The sequence below is a fragment of the Dromiciops gliroides genome, chromosome 3, assembly GCF_019393635.1.
Source record: "Dromiciops gliroides isolate mDroGli1 chromosome 3, mDroGli1.pri, whole genome shotgun sequence".
Taxonomy (NCBI): Eukaryota; Metazoa; Chordata; class Mammalia; order Microbiotheria; family Microbiotheriidae; genus Dromiciops; species Dromiciops gliroides.
Window position 1 is genome coordinate 545,394,050 of NC_057863.1, and position 25,517 is coordinate 545,419,566.

At 44.1% G+C, this 25,517-nt stretch overlaps 1 protein-coding gene across 1 annotated transcript in view; it reads right to left on the minus strand.

Moving 5' to 3' along the window:
- CHRDL2 (chordin like 2) overlaps positions 1 to 25,517 on the minus strand; it is an 83,058-nt gene that overhangs the window by 26,855 nt on the left and 30,686 nt on the right. The window contains 3 exon segments of the mRNA XM_043997608.1: positions 9,282 to 9,375; positions 17,231 to 17,373; positions 18,726 to 18,819. Coding sequence (XP_043853543.1) covers positions 9,282 to 9,375; positions 17,231 to 17,373; positions 18,726 to 18,819 — 331 coding nt within the window.

Consider the following 25,517-nt stretch of genomic DNA (forward strand, 5'->3'; position numbering starts at 1 on the left):
AACCCAAAAAACAAAAACAAAGAAATATACATAGTCAAGCAAAATAAATTCCCACATGGACCACATGAAAATGTATATCTCAATCTGCATCCTGAGTCCATCATTTCTCTGTCAGGATGTGGGTAGCAGGCTTCCTCATTGGTCCTCTAGAACAGAGGTGTCAAACTCATGTCCATCAGCAAAATTCCCCGAGTGCTGCCCCAATTAGATTAAAATGTAATTGGAAAATATCTAACAAAATAAATAAAAATACAACGCAACACAGATAATGTCAATTTGTGGTTTTCTAAGTCAACATGCTGCTGGCCAGGATCTGTTTCTATTTAAGTGTAACACCACTACTCTGGAATCACAGTAGGTTTTTTGCATTGATCAGAATTCTGATGTCTTTCAGAGTTGTTTGCCTTTTCAGTGCTGATATTATACAAATTGTTTTTCTAATTTTGCTCATATATGTCTACTAATGGCACAGTAGTATTAAAATACATACAATTTATTCAGTCATTCCCCAGTTGATGGGCCCTCCTTTAGTTTCCAGTTATTTGCTACGACAGAAACAGTTGCTTAAGTATTTTTCTCTTTCCTTGATTTCTTTTGGGTATAAACCTAGTAGTGATATCACTGGATCAAATTATGTCGCAAAAGTTTAGTGACTTTTCAGCACAATTCCCAATTGCTTCCCAGAATGGCCGGACCCATTCACAGCTCCATCAACAGTACATGAGTGTACCTGTTTTTCTGCATCCTCTCTGATATTTTTGGACACGTATTATCCCTTCATCTGTCACCTCCTCACACCAGTCACACAGATTTCATCTATAACCCTCCCTTCTCCCCTACCTACTCTGCTGGGCTAGAGAAATTAGTCCCATGCAGGCATTCCAGGATTAAAACCATTCAGACTTTGTCCTTTAGCACTTGAGAATCAAGTTTAAACACATTTCTACATCTCCCGTGAGTATATTTGTCTATTCTCTTTGCTTCTCAGAAGAGGCTGTATCTGGGTTGAGGGCAACCTGATGACTTGAAAGAAATGAAAAGTCGCAGTGAGGTGGAGTCTTCCAGAAGAGGAGGAAATGATGAAGGGACCTGATTGCTAAAAGAACTGACAAGATTCCTAGGAAGAGACCACCCTACCTTAGAGTCTATGGTAGATAAGAAAGAGGAAGTAAGGCAGAATCTGACCTGACACACTTAGAGTTGGGGAGAACATATTCCAAAGGGTTCTGAAGGCACAGAGGGAGGATCCCATGGCCCAAAATGCTGGGGATTCCCGAGAGGGATGAGTAGTTCTCAATAATCACATTCTGAGATACAAATGCACATGATTCCAATGGGGAGGAACAGGAGGAGCTGTTTAATGAGACCATGTGGGTGCACAACTTAACAACTTAAGATTTAGAAAGCACGCAGACATTTCTCTTGAACTGGAAAATAGAGGGTTGGTGGAGTCAGTTTTATCATGCATCCAAAGGCAACAAGAATCACCATTTTATGGGCCATCTGGTTGCCTAGGATTGCAGTGCTTATGACAGGCTTGCAAAAAGACCAGTATGAAAATCATTTTAGCTCAGCTCACGTGGGCCAACATCTCTTTTAGAGGAGGAAGAGTTGGAGAAATTCTATGGAGGATTTGACAAGCTTTTCAGATTATATCAATATATAGTATTATACCATATATTAATTTCAATGAAAAAGTGGACATAGGTGAGTATGGCAAAAAATGAGTTGGAAAATATGAGTAAGAAATGTGATGATCTTGCAGACTACAGAGAAGTTTCATGCCTTTGCACCCCAACTACCTTCTCTGAGAAAAAGAGACACTAGACATTAGTACCAAATATCACAAAAAATGAAATTATCTTTTTTTGGGGGGTGGGCAATGAGGGTTAAGTGACTTGCCCAGGGTCACACAGCTAGTAAGTGTCAAGTGTCTGAGGTCGAATTTTAACTCAGGTCCTCCTAAATCCAGGGCCAGTGCTTTATCCACTGCACCACCTAGCTGCCCCCATGAGAATAATGTATACAAAAATCAGGAACATCTTTCATAAAGATTTGAGATGGGAACTGTCAGGCTTTTGTGAACCATATTCTATAATGGACCAAATGTTTACAGTTACAATAGATTCGAAGGTGAAGAGAATGCAAGATTCCACTGAAACCACTTAAAGGATCTCTTCCAACAAGGTAACTCCCATGAATATGTCAAAACATACAAGGTTCCTTAAAATGTGTAATGGCAGAGATAGCTTGACTTAATGACTCTCTGGTTATTACTATTGAGCAAGGCATAAAATTAGGGAGATGGATGCCTTCTGTAGGCACTAGAGGTAGCTGGGTGGTGTAGTGATTTGAACTCTGGGTCTGGAGTCAGGAAATCTTGAGGTTCAATTGTACCTCTGATACTTACTAGCAGTCAGACCCTGGGTGAGTTACTTAGCCTCTTTTTGCCTCAGTTTCCTCAATTGTAAAACAAAGGGAATAATGATAGCACTTACCTCCTAGGAATGTTGTTAGGATCAAATGAGATAATATTTATAAAGTTCTTAGCACAGTGCCTGACACATAGTAGATGCTATATAAATGCTAGTTGTCATTATTTGCCACTATCATGAAGTATGTCCAATGTGGGGTTCAAAAGAAAGAGGGGTTCCCTAAAACCAGTGAAATCTTCGAGAAGGTCTTGCTTGTGGGTGATGTTGTGCTAATTGCATCAAGCCCCAGAATGTAGCAAAATGAGATCCATAACTGTTCAAAAAAGTGTTGTTTAACCATCTACACAGGAAAAACCAAGTGAATGGACACTATCTATTATCCAGATTAAGATAAACAGTTGAAAGGATGACCCACAGAACTGGTCCATCCTTCAGTATATCTTGGGCAGACACTGCACATGACAATGAGCTAAATCCAGAGTTGAAGAGGAAGAGGAAAGTGGGTTGGGATTACTTTTGTAAAATGTAACAGTTTTTAATGACCCCAAGATTTCCCTTGAAACAAAGGTTCATCTTTAAAACAACAGAATTCTTTGGATGATTGTAAGTGATTGTGAGTCAGAGGATACCAGTCTCTGAAAAATTAAAATTAAATGTCACCCAAAAGCCAGTTGAGAGGCACATGATGTGTGTGAGCCTGCTGAGTATATTACAAAGGAATTGGGTAAAAGTTGCCTAAAGGATGTCTTCAGAGAGATCTAAGACACCCCCCCCCCCCCAAATGAACTTGTCATGTACCAAGAGCAAGGGATGATTCATGGATGACCCGTGTGTTCTGTTAGTGTCCAGGCAACACCAAGGTACCTAAAGCAAAGCTACTAGCTTGTTGGGTGGACCTCTTTTGTAGAATTTATGGGAGGACATTAGCACAAATCACACAGGATGGGTAGACATGAATAGGCTGTGATCTGGGGTTTTTTGAGGGAGTACCCACACTGATGAGATCACAGATCCAAAGAAGCAAGTGTTGGGGATGGATGCACATAATAAGGCAGGTAACAGGAAACGAATACAAAGGATTAACAAAACCCTGTAAGGATACCATCAGTGCGTTAAAACTCAAGATGAGCCTAGGCTCATAAGAAATTCTAAGGACAAGGAAAAAGGCTTTGAAGAGGCCAAATAACTTTTAAAGACTTAAGAAATTTGGTGAATGGGCAAGCATGATTCTAGAAGACTGATGATGCAGCTACTGTCCACTTCCTGACACAGAAGTGATGCATTAAAGGGGCAGAAGGGAAAATGCATTTTTGGACACAGACTTTGTGCCCGTGGCCTTATAAAGATAGAATGAAAATGTTCCATGGGAAGTTAAAACCCAAGGTAAGCCTGGTAAATGGTAAGAGAGTATTGAGCTGCCTTCAACCAGTTAAAGTCATCAGGGCCAGAGGAACAAAATCCTATGGCACTGAAAGAGCTAGTAGATAGGGTTGTTGATCTGCTTTTTATGTTCTCTGAAAAATTATGGGGAATGTAAGAGGACTGGATTCCTCACACCTGAGGACAGAGGTGGGCAAAACTTGTCTTTCTTTTCTTTCTTTTTTTTTTTTTTAGTGAGGCAATTGGGGTTAAGTGACTTGCCCAGAGTCACACAGCTAGTAAGTGTTAAGTGTCTGAGGCCGAATTTGAACTCAGGTACTCCTGACTCCAGGGCTGGTGCTCTATCCACTGTGCCATCTAGCTGAACTTGTCTTTATTTTCACAAATAGGAAGAAGGCCAGTAAACTTGACTGGCATTTGGGGCAGAATTTCACAATGTATTATTTAAAAGGAGGGTCAGTGAGCATTTTGAAAAGGGAGTGGTGATCCCCATGATCCAGCATGAATTCATAAAAAGAAAACCCTGGAGACTTATCACATTTTGGTTACTAGATTGGTAGATTGGAGAGGGCTATTCAATTCAATTATAGAAGCATTTAAGTGCCCATGTTAGGTGTTGAGGATACAAAGACTTAAGAAGTAGTCTCTGCCTCTAGGAGTTTACATTCTTTTGGGGATAGGGTAGGGGTGGTGGTGGTGCATAACACATGTGTACAAGTAAATAAATACAGTGTGCGGACAGAGTCATTTCAAGAAGGGGAGAATACTAACAATTTGGGTGATCAGGAAAGGTCTCACATAGAAGCTGGCATCTATGCCAAGCTTGGAAGAAGACAAAAGATTCTGCAAGTGGAAGTGAGGAGAGAGAACATTCAAACATGGGGGGCAATTTATGTCAAGGTGGAAGGGGACTAATCATGGTCTATCTGGATCTCATCAAGGCCTTTGATAAACTTTCTCCTTACTGTGAGCATGATAGAGAAATGTGGGCAAGGTTGGGAGGATTGAAAAGTGACTGAATGAATGACCAGATCCACACACTAGGGGTTTATGGATCAATGTTAATTTGGAGGAAGGTCCCTCATGGTTAGAGCTTCAAGGACCTGTTCCTGGCTCTGTTCTAACCAACATTTTTTATTGGTAACTTGCATGAAGGCCAAATAATATAGTTGTCAAATTTGAGGATGACAGTGGAAGGGGGAGAGAATAAGCATTTATTTAGTCTTATTTGACAGGAAGCTGAGAAGGCTAGCTACCGTGGATGACAGAATTAGGACCTAAAATATCTTGAAAAATGGGCTGAATGAATTGCAAATATATAGGCTTAGCTGGACAACACAGTTCACATGAAGGTCTTAGTGGACCTCAAGCTTGGTGATGTTGACACTGACATATGTTAACCAAAAAGGCTGAACCATAATGTCTACAGGCATTAGTTAACCTGAGTATTCTCTGCTCTGGTCAGAGCACATCTTTAGATCACTGTGTTCCAGGGCCATGTTTTAGGAAAGACTTTGATAAGTTAAAGCACCTCCAGGAGAGGGAGATCAGGATGGGGAGGGGACCAGAGACTCTTATTTGAGGATCAGCTGAAAGAGCTAGAAATGTTTAGACTGGAAGGGAGAAGACTTAATGGGGTTCATGGTAATGGGCTTCAAGCACTGGGAGAAGGTTGAGCTTCTTCTGTGTTGTTCCAGAGGACAGAAGCTGCAGAGCAACAGATTTTGGCTCAACTTCAGAAGAAAACTCTGTAACGATTAGACCTGTCTAAAAGTGAAGTGGGGTGCTATGGGAGATAAAAAGCTACCCATCCCTGGAGGGTTGTACATAGAGGATCCTTGACTACCTGTGGGCATAGTGTAGAAGAGACTGCTGTTTGGGGGTGGTTGGATTAGGTGGCTTCTCATCTGACTCCGAGATTTTGTGATTCTCTGTGATGGAAGGCCTCACTCAGCAGAGGCAATCACAGGAGCTAGGCAAGCATGAGGGGCACAACAAAATGTGCAAAATCTGCATGTGCTATCTCATGCAGGCCATGCCATTAGGATCAGGGCTGGAAGCTGGGGGGACAAGTTTATATTACTGACTCAGAGGCAGTGTGCCTCCCAGCTCTGACATTTTATGTTCTGGGGTTCCTTTTAGCTCTAAAAGTCCATGTTCTAAGGTCCTTGCCAGTCCTAACATTCTATGTTTTAAGGTTCTACACTGTCTGACTCCCCCTCCCACATTCTAAGGTCCTACCCTAACAATCCCAAAGTCTCAAGGGCAAAAATGGTGAAAAAGTCCCTCCTGAGCACGTGTTAGATAACAGCACCACACCATCCTCTAGTGGTAGCCCCATGTACTGCAAACTCCTACTTCAGACCCTCCCTCCCAGGCCACTTCTTGAATCCATAGTTGTGATGGATTTGAGGAAGCTTCTTATCCCAGAGCTGACGTGACCTGAAACCTAAGGCCAGCCTGGTTCAATAAAAGCATCCATCAAGGCCCAGCTCATGAGCCACCTCCTCCAAGAAGTCTTCTCTGGTTACCCCCCCCCCACACCCTCATCTAGTCCAAAAAGTTCAGCTAATTATCCTCTAACTGCTCAGGATGTCATGATGTATATCTGTGAAAGAGTCAGAGAGTTTGTATGAGAAAGAATGTGTGTGTGTGTGTGTGTGTGTGTGTGTGTGTGTGTGTGTGTGTGCGCGCATGAGAGAATGAGAGTGGATTCTAGGGAGAAAGAGTGAATTGCCCTGGTGTGGCCTGGTTAGTCTGGTCTTTGAAGCTAGAGTTGGAAATGGGGACTCTGGGCAAGTACCTTCACATCCATTAGGCCTCCATTTCCTCATCTGTGAAATGGGGATGTATTTGTACTACTTACCCTCCTGGGATATTGTACCCTGATCTTTTTTTTTGGCAGGGCAATGAAGGTTAAGTGACTTGCCCAGGGTCACACAGCTAGTAAGTGTCAAGTATCTGAGGCTGGATTTGAACTCAGTTCCTCTTGAATCCAGGGCCGGTGCTTTATCCACTGTACCACCTAGCTGCCCCCTGTATCCTGATCTTAACTACAGAGAATTAACTCTCTATATAATACAAGTTGATGACCAAAGGCCACCACAGGGGATAGAGTAAAGGTGAGGAAGGATATTGGCTGGGGAAGAGGAGGAGACCTGGGTTCTAATCTTGGCTTTGCCACTAATTCATTGTCTGAATTTTTATCATTAAATGGATAATTCCCATACTTACAGTGCTTTACAGTTGGTAAATTCTGTGAGGTAAATATTAATATGACTATTTTACAGATGAAGAAACTGGGGCTCACAGAGTTGTGGACTCAATCTCTGGTGCATTGGTTCCAAATGCAATGAAACCCGAGCTTCTATAAAATGAGGAGTTTGGACTAGGTGACTCCTGAGGGCCCTTACATCTCTGGTTTGTCCCCATACCCCCCAGGGAGTTGGAAGAATCAAGTCTTCTCACTCCCTGATCCAAATCTACATGTAGATTCTTTGTTCAGTTCTGGAATGACTCTAGAACTCGAGTACATACAAAGGAGGGTGATCAGAATTGGGAGGGGACTAGACACTGGAATTCTAGAATTAATAGGCCTGTGAACTTGACTTCATTTCTTGGCAACATGGATTACTGGGATGATGAGAAGTATAATGAGTCAGCATGGCTTAACCCAGAACAGATCATGCCAGACTAACCTCCTTTTTTTTTTTTTTTCTTGACTGGACAACTCAACTGGTCAATAGATTAGCTTTAGGCAGAAGTTACCTAGATTTTAGTGATGCAGGTGGAAAAGTCTCTCATTGTATTCTTGTAGGAAAGATAGAGAGGCATGGACCAGATGATGGTATAACTAATTGGGCTTGCAACTGGTTGAATGAGCAGATTCAAAGAGAGATCATCAAGGGTCCAATGCCAGCTTGGAAGAATATTGCTAATAGAGTGCCTGCTGTGCATCTATGGTGGGCCCTGTCCTGTTTAACAATTTTATCAATGACTTGAATATAATCTTAGGTGACCTATTTATCAAAACTGCATTTAGCAAAATGAGAGGGAGAGATAACAAACTAGATATCAAAAGTCCAGGTCCAAACACATCTAGACAGGCTAGAACATCAGGCTGCACCTAATAGGGTAAAGATAACATAATAGAATAGAAATAGAATAGAAATAAAGGTAAAGTTGTACATTGGGTTCAAAAAACCCAACTTCTCAAGTATAAGATGGAAGAGGAATGGATAGACATCAGTTTGTCTGAAAAAGACCTAGGGATACAAGAAGTCACTAAAGAATGGCTAGACTCTAATACTAATGATCTGTAATGATGAATCTCCAGCCTACAACACTGACAGTGTGACCCACCTCACTGCTCAGCAGAGGTGGGTAAGTATGGGGACAGAATGCTAGATGGGCTAGATTTATCAGTTGGATTTGTCTAACTTATTTCTTTGTTGGAGGGGGAGAGTGGATTAATGGGAGAATTGTATCAGAAAAGGATTGTGGTACATAAACAAAAGGTACCAATAATAACATTTTTTTAAAATCTTGGGTTCTTAGTAAACGGCAAGCTCTGTATGAGCACTATAAGAGGCAAGAAGGCTAAAGCAGCAGAAGCATTTCTTGCTGTATCAAGAGAGACATAGTGTCCGGGACTAGGCAGGTAAGAGTGCCACTGTGTCCTGTCCTCATCAGACCATAGCCTGGGAACGGCTTCATTTCCGGGGACCATATTTAAACAAGGTTGTTGATAAGCCAGAGAGCATCCAAAGGGTAACCAGGGTGATGTAGGGCCTTAAGATCTTCCCATATGAGGATTGGTTCAAGGAACTAGGGAAGATTTAGGGGAGACATGATAGCTGTCTTCTTGTATTTAAAGAACCACCACATGGAAGAGGGATTGGACCTGTTCGGTTTGAACCCAGAAGGCAGAATTAAGACCAAAGGGCAGAAGTTGAAAAGAGGGAAAATTTAGGTTTGACATGAGAAAAACAAAACAAAAACTTCTTGACAATTAGCTCTGTCCATTAGTAGCACTGGGGGTTAGTGGACTACCCCTCACTGGATATCTTCAAGGAAAGGGCAGGCATCCCTTTGGGGCATGTTATATGTGTTTGTTGAAAGATTGGAATAGATGTTCTCTGAAATGACTTTTAACTCTGTGATTCAGTAACATTTTATATTCTAAGATCCCTTCTAACTCTGACATTCTATGTTCTAAAGTTACTCCTCTGACATCCTATGCTCTAACATCCTTTCTAGCTCTAGCATTCCATGTTCTAAGGTCCCTTCCAGCTCTGACATTCTATGTTCCAAGGTCCCTTTCAACTTGGACATTCTGTGTCCTAAGGTTTCTCCCAGTTCTAACATTCTGTGTTCTAAGGTCCCTCCAGCACTTTCATTCCATATTCTGAGGTCCCTTCTAGCACTGATGATCTGAGGCAACCACATAGGCAGGCTTTGGCTTACCTTTGCAGGTGTAACAGCAGGAGTCGGGCACGGGGACAGGTGTGGGACAGCTGGTTTCAGGACAAGTCATGAGGCCACAGTAGATTTGGCCTTCCTGGGAAAGAGAACAGGGAGCAAGTTCAGTGATTGGGCCTCTTGCCCTTGAAGAGTAGACACAGAGTGTCAAAACTGGAGTGGCCTTGAAACCAGAGAACACAGAAGGTTCTACTATGCTGAAAAGGACCATAGAACAGAGAGAGAGAACAGAATGTCAGCATTGGAAAGGGCTGAAGAGAGCCTCTGGGATGTTGAGGAAGGTGGTGGGAGTCAGAGGGGGTGTGAGTGGCCTGAGCGCTAAATTTAAAGTCAGGTTCCATTTCTGACATTTTTCACTGTGTGGCCTGGCAAGTCACAACCTGAAACTCAGCTTCCTTGTCTGTAAAATGTGAGGATGGACACCTTCTTACCTGACAGGGTGGTTATGAGGTTCAAATTAATAACAACAACAACAACAAGTAGCATTTATGTGGCACTTTAAAGTTTGAAAAGTATATATGTTAACGCATTTGATCTTCATAACAATCCCGGGAGGAAAGTGTCATTATTGTCCCCCATTTTACAGATGAAAAAACTGCTTGTACGTCTATCCTCAGCACTCAGCCTGGTACCTGGCCTAGAGGCAGTGCTTAATTGATGCTTGTTGATTTGACTTAACTCGGTGTGGGAAGAGCGAAGTGAGTTGCTCAGAATCATACATCTAGTAAGTGTCTGAGTCCTGTTTGTCCTTTCTCTAGCTTGTTTATTTGTAGTTGCTTGTTTGTTGTTTCCTAGATTGTAAGCTCCTTGAGGGCAGGGATTGCCTTTTGCTTCTTTTTGTATGCCCAGGGTTTAGCTTAGTGCCTGGCACATAGTAGGTACTTAATTTATCAACTCTTATTAGCTATGATTATTAGTTGATCAACTGATTGACTGAGTCGGGATTCAAACTCAGGGCTTCCTGATTCTATGCCCAACATTCCACATTGCCATCTAGCTGCCTCATACATCCTTATCATCTATCATCATCTATCTAATGAGATCGTGGTTTAAAGGGCTGCACGGGTCAGGTATCAGGAAGACGGCTTTTGAGATTTACAGAAAAATTTCCATCCTGTTTGGATTCAGTGGCTTCCATGTAAGATGTCAGGAATACACTGACTTCCCCTTAGAGAGAGGTGTCTTATTGACTAGGGTGGGAAGGACACCATGATTGGAATCTGGGGACCTGGGATCCTATCCTGTTTCTTGTTTTATGATCTATTACCTGGACAAGCCATTTCTCTTCTAGGGACCTTAGGCTCCTGCTCTGTAAAAGGAGGGGGTTGGACTCATCAACTTCTGTAGTGTCCACAAGCTGGAGTGACCTGATATTTCTGTCAAAGTATCAGAGAATTTTGGCCCTGCCCCTAGGAGTTAAAATAATTCTTTTCTTTCCACAGTGCTTTATGGCTTAGAAATCTCTGGCTTCCTAGTAATCCTGTGGGGTAGGAAGTTTTATTATTAGTAGTAGTATTATTAGTCCCTTTTGTAGATGAGAAAGCTGAGGTTCAGAGAGGTTACATGATTTGCTCATGGTCACAGAGCTAGTAAATGTCAGGGCCAGGATTCAAACCCAGGTCTGCTGACTCCAGGTCCAACGTGCTTTTCACTATACTATGCCACCTCAAGAATAAGCTTCACTTATCTGGAAAATAAGGTCACTTTCATTTATATGGGTCTAGTCGAGTTATGCATTATCACCTTTGACTCTCACAAAAGATAACAGGGTAGGGAAACAGAGGCTCAGAACCACAGCTCAAAGCTAGTCTCCTCTTTGTCTTAGAACAGGGTGCCTTCCAAATGTGCTGATGTCCAGCTCCTCATTCCTATATCATACTGCATACATGAGTTATAGCACACTGTGATGCCATCAGATATTAGGCACTTGCTCCTGATCATTCCACCACCCCTCTGCCTTTACTTCAGGGGAAAATAAGGCTACATGACGTTAACGGCCCCTCCCAGCTCTGACGTTCTATATTCTAAGGGCCCTCCCAGCTCTGACGTTCTGTGTTCTAAGGGCCCTCCAGCTCTGACATTCTGTGTTCTATGTTCTAAGGGCCCTTCTAGCTCTGCTATTTTCTATTCTAAGGTTCCATCAAACTGATACTTTATGTTCTACATCTGAAGGTCCCTTCCAGCTCTGATATTCTATGGTCAAGTAAAAAAATCACCGAGTGCCCCCATCCAAATCTGTGGTTTCTTCTCATCCAAGGGGCAGCTTACAGGTGTGAAATTCTGGTGTGTGCGGGCATGAGCTGTGTGTATACAGAGTGATCTATTTCCCCGGCCTGGGACGTGCTGAGCAGGGCAGAACCAGGGAATATTTAGATTGGTAAAGTTTCCGAGGCCAGGAGAGGCCGGACTCAGCAGTTTTTGCCTCTCTCCTTTCCCAAGGCGCTGGAATAGCCCTCTCAGCATAAGCCACCACAGTCTCCTCAAGCAGCCGCCTTCCTGGCACCCGCAGACCCTGCAGATCTGGGGGGACTCAGCACAACGGCAGGCTGTGTGCGCGCCAGCGGGCTGCCCATTCTGGACGGGCAGAACTGTGGCACGGCACGGCCTCCGGGCTCCGCTGGAGTCAAGGGGTCTGAAAGTAGGTCACTCTTAGAGGCAGCCCCTGCTCCCAGTGCAGTGGGCACTTGGGGACACCTGGAGAAAAGAGGTAGCGGCTACAGTGGACAGATCGCTGGACTGAGTCAGAGGAGCTGGCTTGGAAGCCCAGGGCCCGCCTGCCTCCACTCCCCACTCCAACCAACCCCCAGGAAATAGCTAAGGCAAAGAAAAGGACCTACGTCCTGAAGTAGAAAAAACCTGAGCCCATGGGTTCTGACACCTGGGAAGCTCAGTATCCACCTCATCACTGGCTTCCTCTTAGAGGAATACTTCTTAGGGCAAAGGAAGAGAGGGAGGAAGGGAGAGAAGAGGGAAGGGAGGAAGGAAGGAAGAAAGAAAGAAAGGAAGGATGCATGTGGAGGGCTGCTTACTATTTGTGTGTCTAGGGAAGTCACTTGACCTTTGTGGGCCACAATTCCTCAACTGAAAAATAACTGGGCTGGACGAGATGGACTCAAAGGTACCTTTCAGTTTCAAAACTGTGATCCTTTGAGGGGCTGCACTGGCCCTGGATTCAGGAGGACCTGAGTTCAGATTTGACCTCAGACACTTAACACTTACTAGCTGTGTGATCCTGAGCAAGTCACTTAACCCCAATTGCCTCACCAAAAAAAAAAAAACCAAAAACCAAAACTGTGATCCTTTGAATAAACATGCAGTAGTCACCTACTGTATGTCTGCAAGGCTCCATGCTAGGTGCTAGCATAGTACTGATCTTGAAGTCTGAAGCACTGGGTTTGAGCCCTGCCTCAGACACTCAGCTGAGATACTACCGGCGACAAAGCTCACCTATCTAAGGCTCAGCTGCCTCATTCAGTGCAGTGTGGGAGTCAGCCTCAGATGTGGGCTTGAGCCTCTCATCTGGGCATACTGTGTGTGGGGGGGGGTGTGCAAGCATGCACATGTGTGTGCATGTGGCACATGAGTGCCATGGTCTAACATAGGGGTTCCTAACCTGGAATCTGTTTTTTTTTAATAGTTTTATATCTGCATTTCAATGCGATTGGTTTCCTTCATCATCGCAGGTAGTTTATTTTATACATTTAAAAACATTCCTCTGAGAAGGGATCTATAGGCTTCACCATTATGCCAAAGGGGCCTGGGGCACACAAAAAAAGTTAAGAACCTCTGTGGAGAAAACAATGTGCTTAGAATAGAGAATCCCTGAGTTGACCTTGGATAAGTCACTGAACCTTGTACCTCAGTTTCCTCATCTGTAAATCTGAGCTATTAATAGCTGCACTACCTACCTCTTAGGGTTGTTTTAAAGGTAAAGCTTTGTAAGCCTTGGATTATTATAAAAATGAGTTGGTATTTTCAGAATGGATGAAAAACAGTAGGGGTCCTCTGTCTGAAGAAGAGGAGAAGCTGAAAGATGGCCTTCAGGGACAATGTGAGTCTTTTTGATGGTGGAGATTGGCTGCTGTTCTCAGTCTTCTGAGATGGGCCTTCCATTATAGCCTAAGGTGCCGTGGATAGATGGGAGGCAGAACTTTCTAAGCTGCAGGTCTAGGGATTCCTAATTTTTGGTGTCTGACCCCCTTCAGTAGTCCAGGAAAGCCTATGGGTCCCTTCTCGGAATCACATTTTTAGATAACTGAGGGAAATGCTAAATTTCAGGTCCAGGCAAAGGCAAACTTATGATCCCCCTTAAATACCTCTCCATGAATCCCAGATTAATAACCCCTGCTCTAGCGACTGGAAACTCCCTGAGGACAGGGACTGCTACAACTTTGTCTTTGAATCTCCAGCACAGAGCTTGGGGCCGGGCATATAAAGGGTGCTCAGTAAATGCATGTTGTTGGAGGAGTGATTAGAATGGATGAACAAGGAGGCTTTGTGGCATCATCTTCCCCAGAGGCTTTTGTTAAGAATGGACAAGGGTCTGGGGATGGGTAGGGGTTCCCATTGGTTTAGAACTGGATTCTATAGTTGGAGGCATGTCTAGCCTAGAAATTTCTATTTGGTCTTCAAGAGGAAGGATTATTTGGGTAAGAAAAGACTCCTGCCTTTCTGACAGCCTTCTGGGAGAGGAGGTTTGTCAATCTGTAAGTCAACAGACTTTTATTTATTTATTTATTTATTTATTTGGTGGGGCAATGAGGGTTAATTGACTTGCCCAGGGTCACACAGCTAGTAAATGTCAAGTGTCTGAGGTCAGACTTGAACTCAGGTCCTCCTGAATCCAAAGCCTGTGCTTTATATACTGCACCACCTAGCTGCCCCGCCAACGGACTTTTATTAAACACTTATCATGGGCTTTGGCCCTGGGATAAGCCCTAGGGATACAAAGAAAGGTTAAAACATGGTCTCTTCTCCTAAAGAACTCGTGTTTTAATGGAGGAGACAACATGCAAATAACTATACATACAAGATGCATTCTGAAGAGGTGGAAGGTAATTTTAGAGGGTGGGAGGGGTGGGGGTTGGGGAACTAGAAAAGCCTTCCTAGGATAAGAGGTGAAGCCAGGGAAGGCTGAGGGAGAACTTTGGGTAACTGGAATATTTTATTCCAGGAAGAGTGAGAAGAGCAGGGAAGGTGGATGAAGGAGAGTGCATGAAGGAGAGGAAAGTATCAGGTATAAAGTGGGACTGAAGAGTCAAGTGGGGCAGTGAATAGAGTGCCAGGCCTGTTCAAATCCAGCTCAGACACTTCCTAGCTATGCGACTAGCCAAGTCACTGAACCTTGTTTGCCTCAGTTTCCCCATCTGTAAAATGGGCCAGAGAAGGAAATGGCAAACCCCTCCAGTATCTCTGCCAAATAAACCCCACATGGGGTCATGAAGAGTTAGATGTGACTGAAAAACAACTGAGTGACAAAATGTAAGAAGACTGGAAAGGTAGGAGGGGGCCAGGGCCTGTTCTCTGCTCAGAAAAGGTGTTCCCCAAGGGGAGGGGTCATATCTCCACCTCAGCCTGGGAGATCCCTGAAGGTATGGCCCGGTTTCTGTAACCACCTGTGCTCAGTCCCCAGTGACTGATTGTTTGGCTGACATTTGGGGGCTTCACTTGAGAGAGCCTCCCTTCCACTCAGCTAAGAAAGTTACTAAATGCCTACATGCCCTTGGCAGAATTGGAAGCAGAATGCAGACATTTTGCAGAGGAACACACGGGGCTGGGCCCTGGGTTGAAAGGTTCTCATCCATGCCTTGGCTCTGGGCTCTGCACTGAGGATGCCATGAATAGCTATTTCTGTGTATGCTACAAGGACTGGAAGGAAATGTTGAGCACTGATGCATGGGGGGAAGCCAGGATCCAAAGGGCTTGGCTGGCAAGGGAAGAGGGGGCGGCGGGCAGCGGAGGATGAAGGGCTTGCTGGGGCCAGCTAAACAATGGAGAATAATAATGATGATGATGATCATAGTTGACATTTCTACAGCGCATTAATGTTCACCAAGTGCTTTTCATCCCTTGTTTCTTTTTGATCCTCACAATGGCCCTGTGGAGGTGGGTAGCGTCAGGATTATTGCTCCTATTCTACTGACGAAGAGACTGAGGGTCAGAGGGGTGATGGGACTTGCTTAGGGCCATACATTCAGTCAAGCAGCAGAGTTGGAATTCAATCCTAGAACATAAACATGTCAGAAGTGGGAGCAACCTTTTCATTTTCCAGACGAGGAAACTGAGGCTCATAGCAGTTAAGTGATGAGTCCAAAGTCATTGAGGTGGTAGGAAGCAAAGATGGGATTTAAACTCAAGCTTCAGGGCTCCTACTCTGAGGCCCTAAACTAGACGCAACAATGCTGATGATTGTGTACCCAATAATAGCTAGCACGTACTATGAGCCAGCCACTGCGTGTTTATTTCATTTTATTCTCATAACAACTCTGGGAGGCAGGTGGTATTATTATCCCCATTTTATAGTTGAGGAAACTGAGGCTAAGTGACTCACCATGATCACACAGCTAGTAGCAAGTGACTTGGGCAGGTAGGTGGCACAGTAAATAGAGCACCGGGCCTGAAGCCAGGATGACCTGAATTCAAATTTGGCCTCAGACACTACTAGCTGTGTGACCCTGGGCAAGTCACTCGCCCTGTTTGTCTCAGTTCTCTCATCTGTAAAACGAACAGGAGAAGAAATTGGCAAACCACTCCAGTGTCTTTGCCAAGAAAACCCCAGATAAGGTCGCAAAGAGTCTGACACAACTGAAAGCAATTGAAGCAAGTGACTGAGGCTGGATTTGAATGTAGGTCTTTTTGATTGCAGGCCTAGTGATCTGTCCACTCAGCCATCTAGCCAACTTGGTTTTCATCAAAGCCTGTCTCTGGCCCTCTCTGTGCACGGTGCCTAATACCAGGGCCTGAGGTAGAGAGGGATCTCACTGGACAATTCTCTCTCTTTTGTCTACCCTCCAACCCAGAGCTCACTTGGGTGAGAATGTGGGGGCAGTGGGTAAGAGAGAGAAGAATAAGAGCACTTTGGGGTTTTTTTGTTTGTTTTGTGTGTTTTTTTTTTAGTGAGGCAATTGGGGTTAAGTGACTTGCCCAGGGTCACACAGCTAGTAAGTGTTAAGTGTCTGAGGCCGGATTTGAACTCAGGTACTCCTGACTCCAGGGCTAGTACTCTATCCACTGCACCACCTAGCTGCCCCTTAGAGCACTTTGTAATAAAACATTCTCTTCTTCAGCTCTGTGGCATAGGTGGCATCAATGTCATTATTTCCTTTTTGTAAAAGAGGAAACCAAGGCCCAGATTGGTGCCTAGGGTCACACAGCTTACAAGTATCCAACCCAGGTCTGGTGTTCTTGATATACCATACTGCTTTCCCAGTAAATAATAATACTTTGCATTTATATAGTGCTTTAAGGTCTTCAAAGTGCTGTCCATGGGTTACCTCATTTGATCCTCACAATAACCCTGAGAGAGAGAGATGCTATCATCATTCCCATCTTAAAAATGAGGAAAGGGAGGCTGAGAGACATTAAGTGACTTGCCCAGGGTTTCAGACAGCTAGTAAGTGTCTGAAGCCAGATTTAAAGCCAGGTCTGCCATCACCTAGTGGCCATCTCTCCTCTGGCCTCTTTGTCTTCTTCCTTCTACGTGCCCCCAGGCCAACCCCATCCTCTCCATCCCAGGCTCCACTTACCCATGCTGGAAGATTGCTGTCTTTCCCAATACAACCTACTGGGGTTATAGAGCTTACAACCCAAGCTCCCTGAGGGCAGGAGTATCTTTTGCCTCTTTGTATGGCCAGTGCTAAGCACAGTACCTGACACATGACAGGTGCTTTATACATGTTTATGGATGGAGTGGAAGGGAGCGAGGAAGAACTTACTGAGCAGCTGCAGAAGACACACTGGTTGGTCTGACGGGAAGGAAAGAGCTCGTGGGTGGTGAACGTGTCCCCTTGCTGGTAGGTGGTGCCATTGTACTGGCACGACTTCAGGGGGGCCCGGAGCCCTGATGGCGTGTGAGGTTCTTGGGAGAGATTGCAGAAAAGAAAAATGAAGAGTCCTTCCAATTTGAGGCGTTGGCCAGTCTCCCAGAGAGCCCACGGCCTTTGCATCTCCTTCCTTCCCAGGGTTCCAGGAAGCTCCTGTGGTCCCGCATCTTCCAGGAGGCCTTTGCCTGTCCCACCTTGCTTGGCTTTGGGGCCAATTTGGCTGTGCTGGCTCTGTTCCAGACATGAACCTTCCCCCCCATGACACTGCCATCTCTGTACATATCTTTTCTATCAGTGCTACATGAAAAATTCTGTGAGGATGGGAACGATGCTTTACCTACACCTTCTATCTCCTTTAGGGCCAAGCAAAGTGTTCTACACACAGTAAACCCTTAATAAATGTGTGTTAAATGAAGTAGGTTTGACTAATGGGAGCACTGATCTGGAGGGAAAAACACAGGATTTTCCATGTTGCCAGGTCCTGTCTCTCAGGGGGTGGGAGCTCAACCAGGTCCTTCCTAAGGCTTTCTGGGTGACAGTGATGGGAAAAGAGAGACATTAAACCTGCACTTTCTCATTCCTCAACTTAGGCAGCCTGGAAAAGCCCCACCTTGGGGAGGCTCTAGTCCTGTCTGATGATCTGAAAAAGGAAATCAGTGCTTATTTTACACCTGTGTCTAGGCCTGACAAGGTCACAGATTTGGAGCTGTGGAAGACATTAGAGATTACCAGGTTCAGCCTCTTACAGATGATAGACTAAGACACAGATGGGTCAAGTGACCTTTCCAAGGTCTCACAGGTAGCAGGGTCAGGATTTGAACTCAGTTCCCCTGGCCCCAAACCCAGCTCCCTTTCCACTGCATCAGTGGCTCACATGTCTCTCTTACATAGGAACCCCCTCTAGCAGAGGTTCATCCAGTCTCTGTTTCGGTGTTTTCAATGACAAGGATCTCCCTTCTTGTTAAAGGAGACCATTCCATTGTTGGACACCTGTGATTGTCAGGAAATTTTTCCTTATGGTGGATTGAAAATTCCCTCCCTGAAACTGCTCCTCCCATCCCTGTTGTGATCCTCTGGGGCCACATGGGGAGACACAGAGGGGAGGGGAGGGGAGAAGTGAAGTTAGGAGAGAGGTGGGATTGTAGGAATTTGGGGGAGGAGACACTATGGAGTTGAGGGGAGAGGAAATGAATAGAGAAAGGGAAAGACATGGATTAGGGGAAGAGGCATAGGAGTAGAGAGAGGGAAGGTGAGTGAGAGATTGGGGAGACATAGAGTTAGAGGGAAGGGAGAGAGGGAGGAAGGAGGGTGGATTTGGGGAAAGGAAAGCCCAGAGCCAGAAGGGAAGGGGAAATGTGGAGCTGGGGTGGAGGCTGAAGTTACTTACCCACGCATCGGGGGCAGCATTGCTGAGGTTCTGTCACAGGCTGAGGACAGTGTACTGGTGGGCAGTGGAGGCGATAACAGCTCACGTGGGCACTCTGTGGAGGGGAGAGAGTGGGCTCAGGAGGTTGGTACCTCACAGAGCCTTGGACAGTGAAGGAGAGGTATGCACCTTCCTCACTTTGGGTTAGGAAGATTCACCTGGGACCAGCACAGGACCTTGGAGTTTTGTTAAAAATTATGACAGAAGAAAACCTTAAGGCCAAGAAGACTCAGAGAATCATAGAGCTTAGAACCTCAGAGCTAGGAGGGGCCTTGGAACACAATGTTAAAATTGAGTGACCTGGGGATGGACAATGGTAGAGCTGAAACAAGCCTTTGACCAGGAAATATAGAGTGTGAGGGTGACCTTAGAATCATGTAGAATGCAGTATGGTAGAGCTAGAAGGGACCTCAACTGAGAGGAAGCTTAGAATTTCAAGTGTTAGAACTGTGTGCCTTGGAACAGATAGAACAGATGGTGTCTGAGCTGAAAGGAGACCTTAGAACACAGAACATAGGATGCAAGTGCTGGAAAGGACCTTAGAGTAAGGAATGTCAGAGCTGGGAGGGGCCTTAGAACACAGAATGTCAATACTGGGAGGGCCCTTAGAACACAGAATGTCAGAGGTGGAAGGAATCTCAGAAATACAATGCCAGAGATGGCAGCCACTTCAGCATATAAAACATAATGTCAGGGGCAGCTAGGTGGCGCAGTGGATAGAGCACCGGCCCTGGAGTCAGGAGTACCTGAGTTCAAATCCGGCCTCAGACACTTAACACTTACTAGCTGTGTGACCCTGGGCAAGTCACTTAACCCCAATTGCCTCACTTAAAAAAAAAAAAAACAACAACATAATGTCAAATCTGGAAGATAACTTAGAGGCCAGTACCTTCATCTTAAAGATGTTAAAACTATGGCCCAGAGAGAGAAAACTGTTCATCTAAACTGTTCATATAGACAGTGGCAGGGCAGGAACTAGTGAAACTTGTAAACTCCAGGACCCGGCAGAAGAAAAGCATTCACATATATGGAATCATCCCCCTTTAACCTCTCCCCCCATAAGGATTCCTAAATTTCCACCATTAATTCCACTTGGACAAACATGCCCAGGGCAGCTAGGGGGTGCCTAGGACTGGAGTCAGGAAGACTCATCTTCCTGAGTTCAAATCCAGCCTCAGATACTTACTAGCTGTGTGACCCTGGGCAAGTCCCTTAACCCTGTTTTCCTGAGTTTCCTCACACATAAAATGAACTGGCAAAGTAAATGGCAAACCACTCCAGAATCTTTGCCAAGAAAACCCCAAGTGGGGTCATGGAGACTAGGATCCTACGGAAAAAGACTGAGCAACAAACAACAACAAACATCACTCATTGGAGGATAAGGCACTGTCTCTAGAAGGTCACCATTAAAATGTATATTTGTTGTTGGGAAGGGGGAAGGGGATAAATAATTAATGGCTGCTGCTACCTTATAGCACTGTGGTGAAGATTGACTCTTATGTGGAGGACCTGGCTATGAGGTGAAGGAGGGAAACCCTGGGCTCAGAGGAGGGTGACAGGCCCAGTGAGGATCCCTGAATCACAATAGCTCACATTTCTACAGCATGATGAGGGAGAGAGGACAAAAATGACAAGACCTATTTTACAGGTGGAGAAATTGACATTTGGAGGGGTCAAGACCTGCCCAAGGTTACATAGCTGATTAGTGGCAGAGCCAGGGAATGGGGTCTTCTCATCCTGGGACAAGCTCAGTTCCCATCATGCTCTTCTTCTCAGTCCCTATGACTAGTGCCCCATTCTGCCTCAGCTCACAATGTCCTCCCTTGAAATTGTTCTTTTCTCCCCCGTTAACCCCTCCTACAATCTGCAGGCCAATGTTACTTCACCCCAGACACAAGCTAGCCCTGGGTAGCACTAGAGTGCCTATTCTTTGACTGATGGGATTTAAACTTGGCCAGATTATTCCCTTCCTGGGGTTTAAGATTGTCTTTACCAAAGGAGTAAGTTGGGTTAGAAGATCTTTAAATTTGTTCTTTCTTGAACATTCTACATTCTATGACTAGAAATCCTTTTCAACTGACATTCAGGTACTTATGTTCTAAGGCTTCTGGAATCCCCATTCATTCATTCCCTTGCATAGAAGTATCAATTCGTTTACAATGTCATTCAATTTCAACTAGACTCTCACAGAAGTCCTTTTATTTATTTATATTTTATTCTTCCCTAATTGATTCCCTAATAGGAGGTAGTTAGGTGGCTCACTGGATAGGGCACTAGGCCTGGAGTCAGGAAGACCTGAGTTCAAACCTGACCAAAGACACTAGCTGTGTGTTACAGGGCAAGTTACTTAGTTTCTGTTTGCCTTAATCCACTAGAGAAAGAAATGGCAAGCCACTCAGTATCTTTGTCAAGAAAACTCCATGGACAATACTGATGTGCTATGGTCCACAGGGTCACAGAGAGTTGGACATGACTGAACAACAATGGATTGCCAATCTTACTCCCCACAGAAGCTATTTCCAAACTTCTCTTCTTTCCTCAAGCCTTCCATACCTCTCCCTTTCCTTTCTCTTTCAGCTGAGGACCACTTACTCTACTGAGAAAACTGGGACTATTAGATATGAGCACCTCTTTTCCCATTCTCTTCATCTCAAAAGTCCTGGCTATCATCCCTCACTCTTTCTTTCCTCTCAGACTCTAACAAGAACTTTTTTTCAATGCAAAGGACAGCCCCTCTACCTGTACACTTAATCCTATCTCCTCCCATCTATTCCAGCAGACAGCTCCCTCAACTATCCCCTCTCTCATATCTTCAAACCTCTCCCTATCAACTAGTTCTTTCTCTACTAGCTTCACACATGCCCAAGTCTCCTCCATCCTTAAAAAACCTTCCCTACACCCTAGCATCCCCTCAAGCTATTATCCTATACCTCACCTCCCATTCTCAGTCAAACCCCCAAGAAAAAGTTATCTAAACTTAGAATCTGACTTCCAACTCCACCACCCAACTGAAACTGTTTTCTCCAAAGTTAGTGACGATCTCTTAATTGTAAAAACTGATGTTTTTTCTCAGTCCTTGTCCATTATGACTTATCTATGGAATCTGACCTTTTGGACCACTTCTCTCATCCTGTGTACTCCCTTTTCTCTGGGTTTTCAAGATGCTCCTCTCTCCTGATTGTCCTCCTACTTCTATGAACGGTCTTTCTCATTCTCCTTTGTTGGCTCATCATCCATAACTTGCCCCCTAACTGTGGATATCCTCTCAAAATTCTGTCCTAGACTTCCCTTCCCTTCCTCTCTCCTCTCCTCTCCTCTCCTCTCCTCTCCTCTCCTCTCCTCTCCTCTCCTCTCCTCTCCTCTCCTCTCCTCTCCTCTCCTCTCCTCTCCTCTCCTCTTCTCTCTCTCTCTCTCTCTCTCTCTCTCTCTCTCTCTCTCTCTCTCTCTCTCTCTCTCTCTCTCCCTCCCTCCCTCTCTCCCACCCTCCCTCTCCCTTTTTCTCCTTCTCCCTCCACATCAGCTCCTATGGGTTTAAGTGTCACCTCTATGCAGATGACTCCCAGATTTATATATTCAGCCCCAGAGAGACAGCTCAAACTCAACATGCCCCAAACTGAATTCATTAGCTTACCCGCCCCCCAAAATCCCTTCCCCTCTTCCAAACTTCCTTATTTCTCTTGAAGGCATCACTTTATTTCCAGTTTCCCAGCTGTGAGACCCTGGGCAAGTAACTTAGCTTCTGTTTGCCTCAGTTTCTTCAACTGTAAAATGGGGAAAATAATAGCACTTACCTCCCATGATTTCTGTGAAGATCAAATGATATATTTGTAAAGCACTTAGTACAATGACTGGCATAGAGTAGGTGCTTTATCAATCCTAACTATTATTATTATTATTATTAATTGTCTAATAACCCACAGTGATCTGACAGAGAACAGGAGGAACTGAAGCATGTCAACACTGACATTCCCTCTTCAAAGGAAAACAGAAGACATAAGAAAGTTGCAACTAAATGGAGGGGTGGCTCCAGGCTGACCCTGGAGCACCCAATGAAGTATCTGGTGGGATTGGTTTCATCATACACCCAAGGACAAAAAGAAATATCATTTCATGGAAATGGCATACTTAGGCATCTTGCTTTGAAGAGCTTGAAATGAATATGAACAAAAAGATCACCATTAAGATAAGTAAGAATTCAGGGGGCAGCTAGGTGGCGCAGTGGATAGAGCACCGGCCCTGGAATCAGGAGTACCTGAGTTCAAATCCGGCCTCAGACACTTAACACTTACTAGCTGTGTGACCCTGGGCAAGTCACTTAACCCCAATTGCCTCACTAAAAAAAAAAAAAAAAGAGGGGAGGGATCCATGGGGAAGATAAGTAAGAATTCAGTAAGATCACGAATGCCAAGGCAACATTCACACTCATACTCTGTGACATCAACAGAAAGATGGGCATAAGCAAGGAAAGTGAGAAAGATGTTGGAAGAGGAGGTTTGGGATTAAGAAATCAAAGAGATGAAAGGCTTGTAGAGCTCTCAGTAGGTCCATATACATAGATTCTGAATATTTTCCTTTAGAAGTGTTTGCTCAGGGGCAGCTAGGTGGCGCAGTGGATAGAGCACCGGCCCTGTAGTCAAGAGTACCTGAGTTCAAATCCAGCCTCAGACACTTAACACTTACTAGCTGTGTGACCCTGGGCAAGTCACTTATCCCCCATTGCCCGCCCCCCCAAAAGAAGTTTTTGCTCTTCAGGTTTTTGTGACAACTGCTGTCTCCTGGTTCTCCCCCAATCTGAATGGGCACTCCTTCTTAGTCTCTTTTGTTGGTTCTTCATCCAGGTCATGCCTTCTAACTATGGGTATCCCCTGTGGATCTAGCCTTGGATAGATCCCTCTTCTCTTCTCCCTCTATATTGTCTCATTTGGTGATCTCACCAAGTTCAATGAATAAGCTAGGTGACAGTAATAGTTAAAGTGAATTCTGAATTGATTTAATGACTGGTTCTAAAGACATTGCTGCATCAATGTGTCCCATGGGTTCAATTATCATCTCTATGTAGATGATTCCCAGATCTATATATCCAGCTTCAGTCACTCTCTTGAGCTCTCAGGATTTATTGAACATGACATGTGCCAAACAACATGAAAAATGAAACTGCCTATATATTAGTAGAGAGAAAATTATTGGTTACTTATGTGGAATTCATTTCTGATTTATCTGTGTATAGTTGGATCATCAGCTAGGTTAGAGAAAAGGCTAAGATCAAAACCAAACCAGAAGAAAGCACAAAAATGACATGTTGTGGGTAATTGTGATAGTTCTAATCTGATCTGTTGGGAAAAGGTATTGACCCTGTAGGAAAAGGATAAAGGGAAAGATATTGAGTTCAATTATCATTACAGCCTACAAAAGTGTAAAGTATCCATCACCACAAAGAAGCCAAAAGATTCAAGAATCCATTTCATCTAGAAATTTAACTGTTCTCCCAATCCATCAGAGAGATATAGTAGCCAAGGGTTAAAAATGTTAAGAATGAGAAGGATCATGAGGATTGCCTCACAAAACAAAAAACAACAGTTGATGGGAAAACAAGTTACAAAAAAGTTGGCATGACACCCAAATAAGCCAGATTATTATTATTATTATTATTATTATTATTATCATCATCATCATCATCATCATCATCATCATCATCATTATTATTATTATTAAATTTAGAGATGAAACTGGAAAGTCAACAAATAAGGGAAAATGCAAATAATCTACCAATAGTTCTAAAGCAATCAATTTTCCTCATTGATTTCCGTGTACTCTTAATACTTCACTGGTAAGGAAATAGCACTGAGGAAACCAATTAGGACTAACAGCTAGACCTAGGTTTCTTGAAAACATATCCCTTAATGCTTTCAAAATTGTGTTGCCTCCAGCATAGATTTCTTTTGGTCTGGTTCTAGCTCAGCTACATAGTTGAGGGAACAGGGGGAGAGATTACTGTTCATGCATGATGAAGATGTCTATAATCATCAATTGTTCCATTATTAATATGGTCTCTTAAGCTGGTAATCATATATTTGAGGGGTAGCTAGGTGGCACAATGGATAGAGCACCTAGACCTGGAGTTTGGAAGACCTGAGTTCAAATCTGGCCTCAAACACTTACTAGCTGTGTGACCCTGGACAAGTCACTTACCCCTGTTTGTCTCAGTTCCTCATCTATAAAAATGAGCTGAAGAAGGAAATGGCAAACCATTCCAGTATCTTTGCCAAGAAAACCCTAAAGGGGGTCACAGAGTCAGACATGATTAAACAACAAAAAAGGTAAGATCAGCACCCTGAATGTATTTGTGAGTGACTACTGATTTAGGAAAATAGAATGGGGTTATATAAGAAAGAATGAATATGGGGCAGTTATTAAATGAGGCTTATTGTTTGTCCTTTATTCTAGAAGAGGACCATGACAAAAGGAGGTGATGTCATGACTTGCGATGAATTGGATTTAAGTGAGTCCGAAGTATTTTTAATCCCCACTAGCCTCCATATGAGAAAAGAGAGTGCCAGGGAGAAACCAATAGACCAGAGCTCAGGTCTACTAATTACTCAGGTCTAATTACTAAGAGTAATTAGTGTCAAGCAGTGAAGTGCTTTATGGGTACATAGGAGCAGATCAGTGTCACTGTGAGCTCTGGTGGTCATGGAGTAGGTGGGAATGGCAGTCAGCCAGATGTAGTATGACCTTCAAGGAAATAAAAAAAAT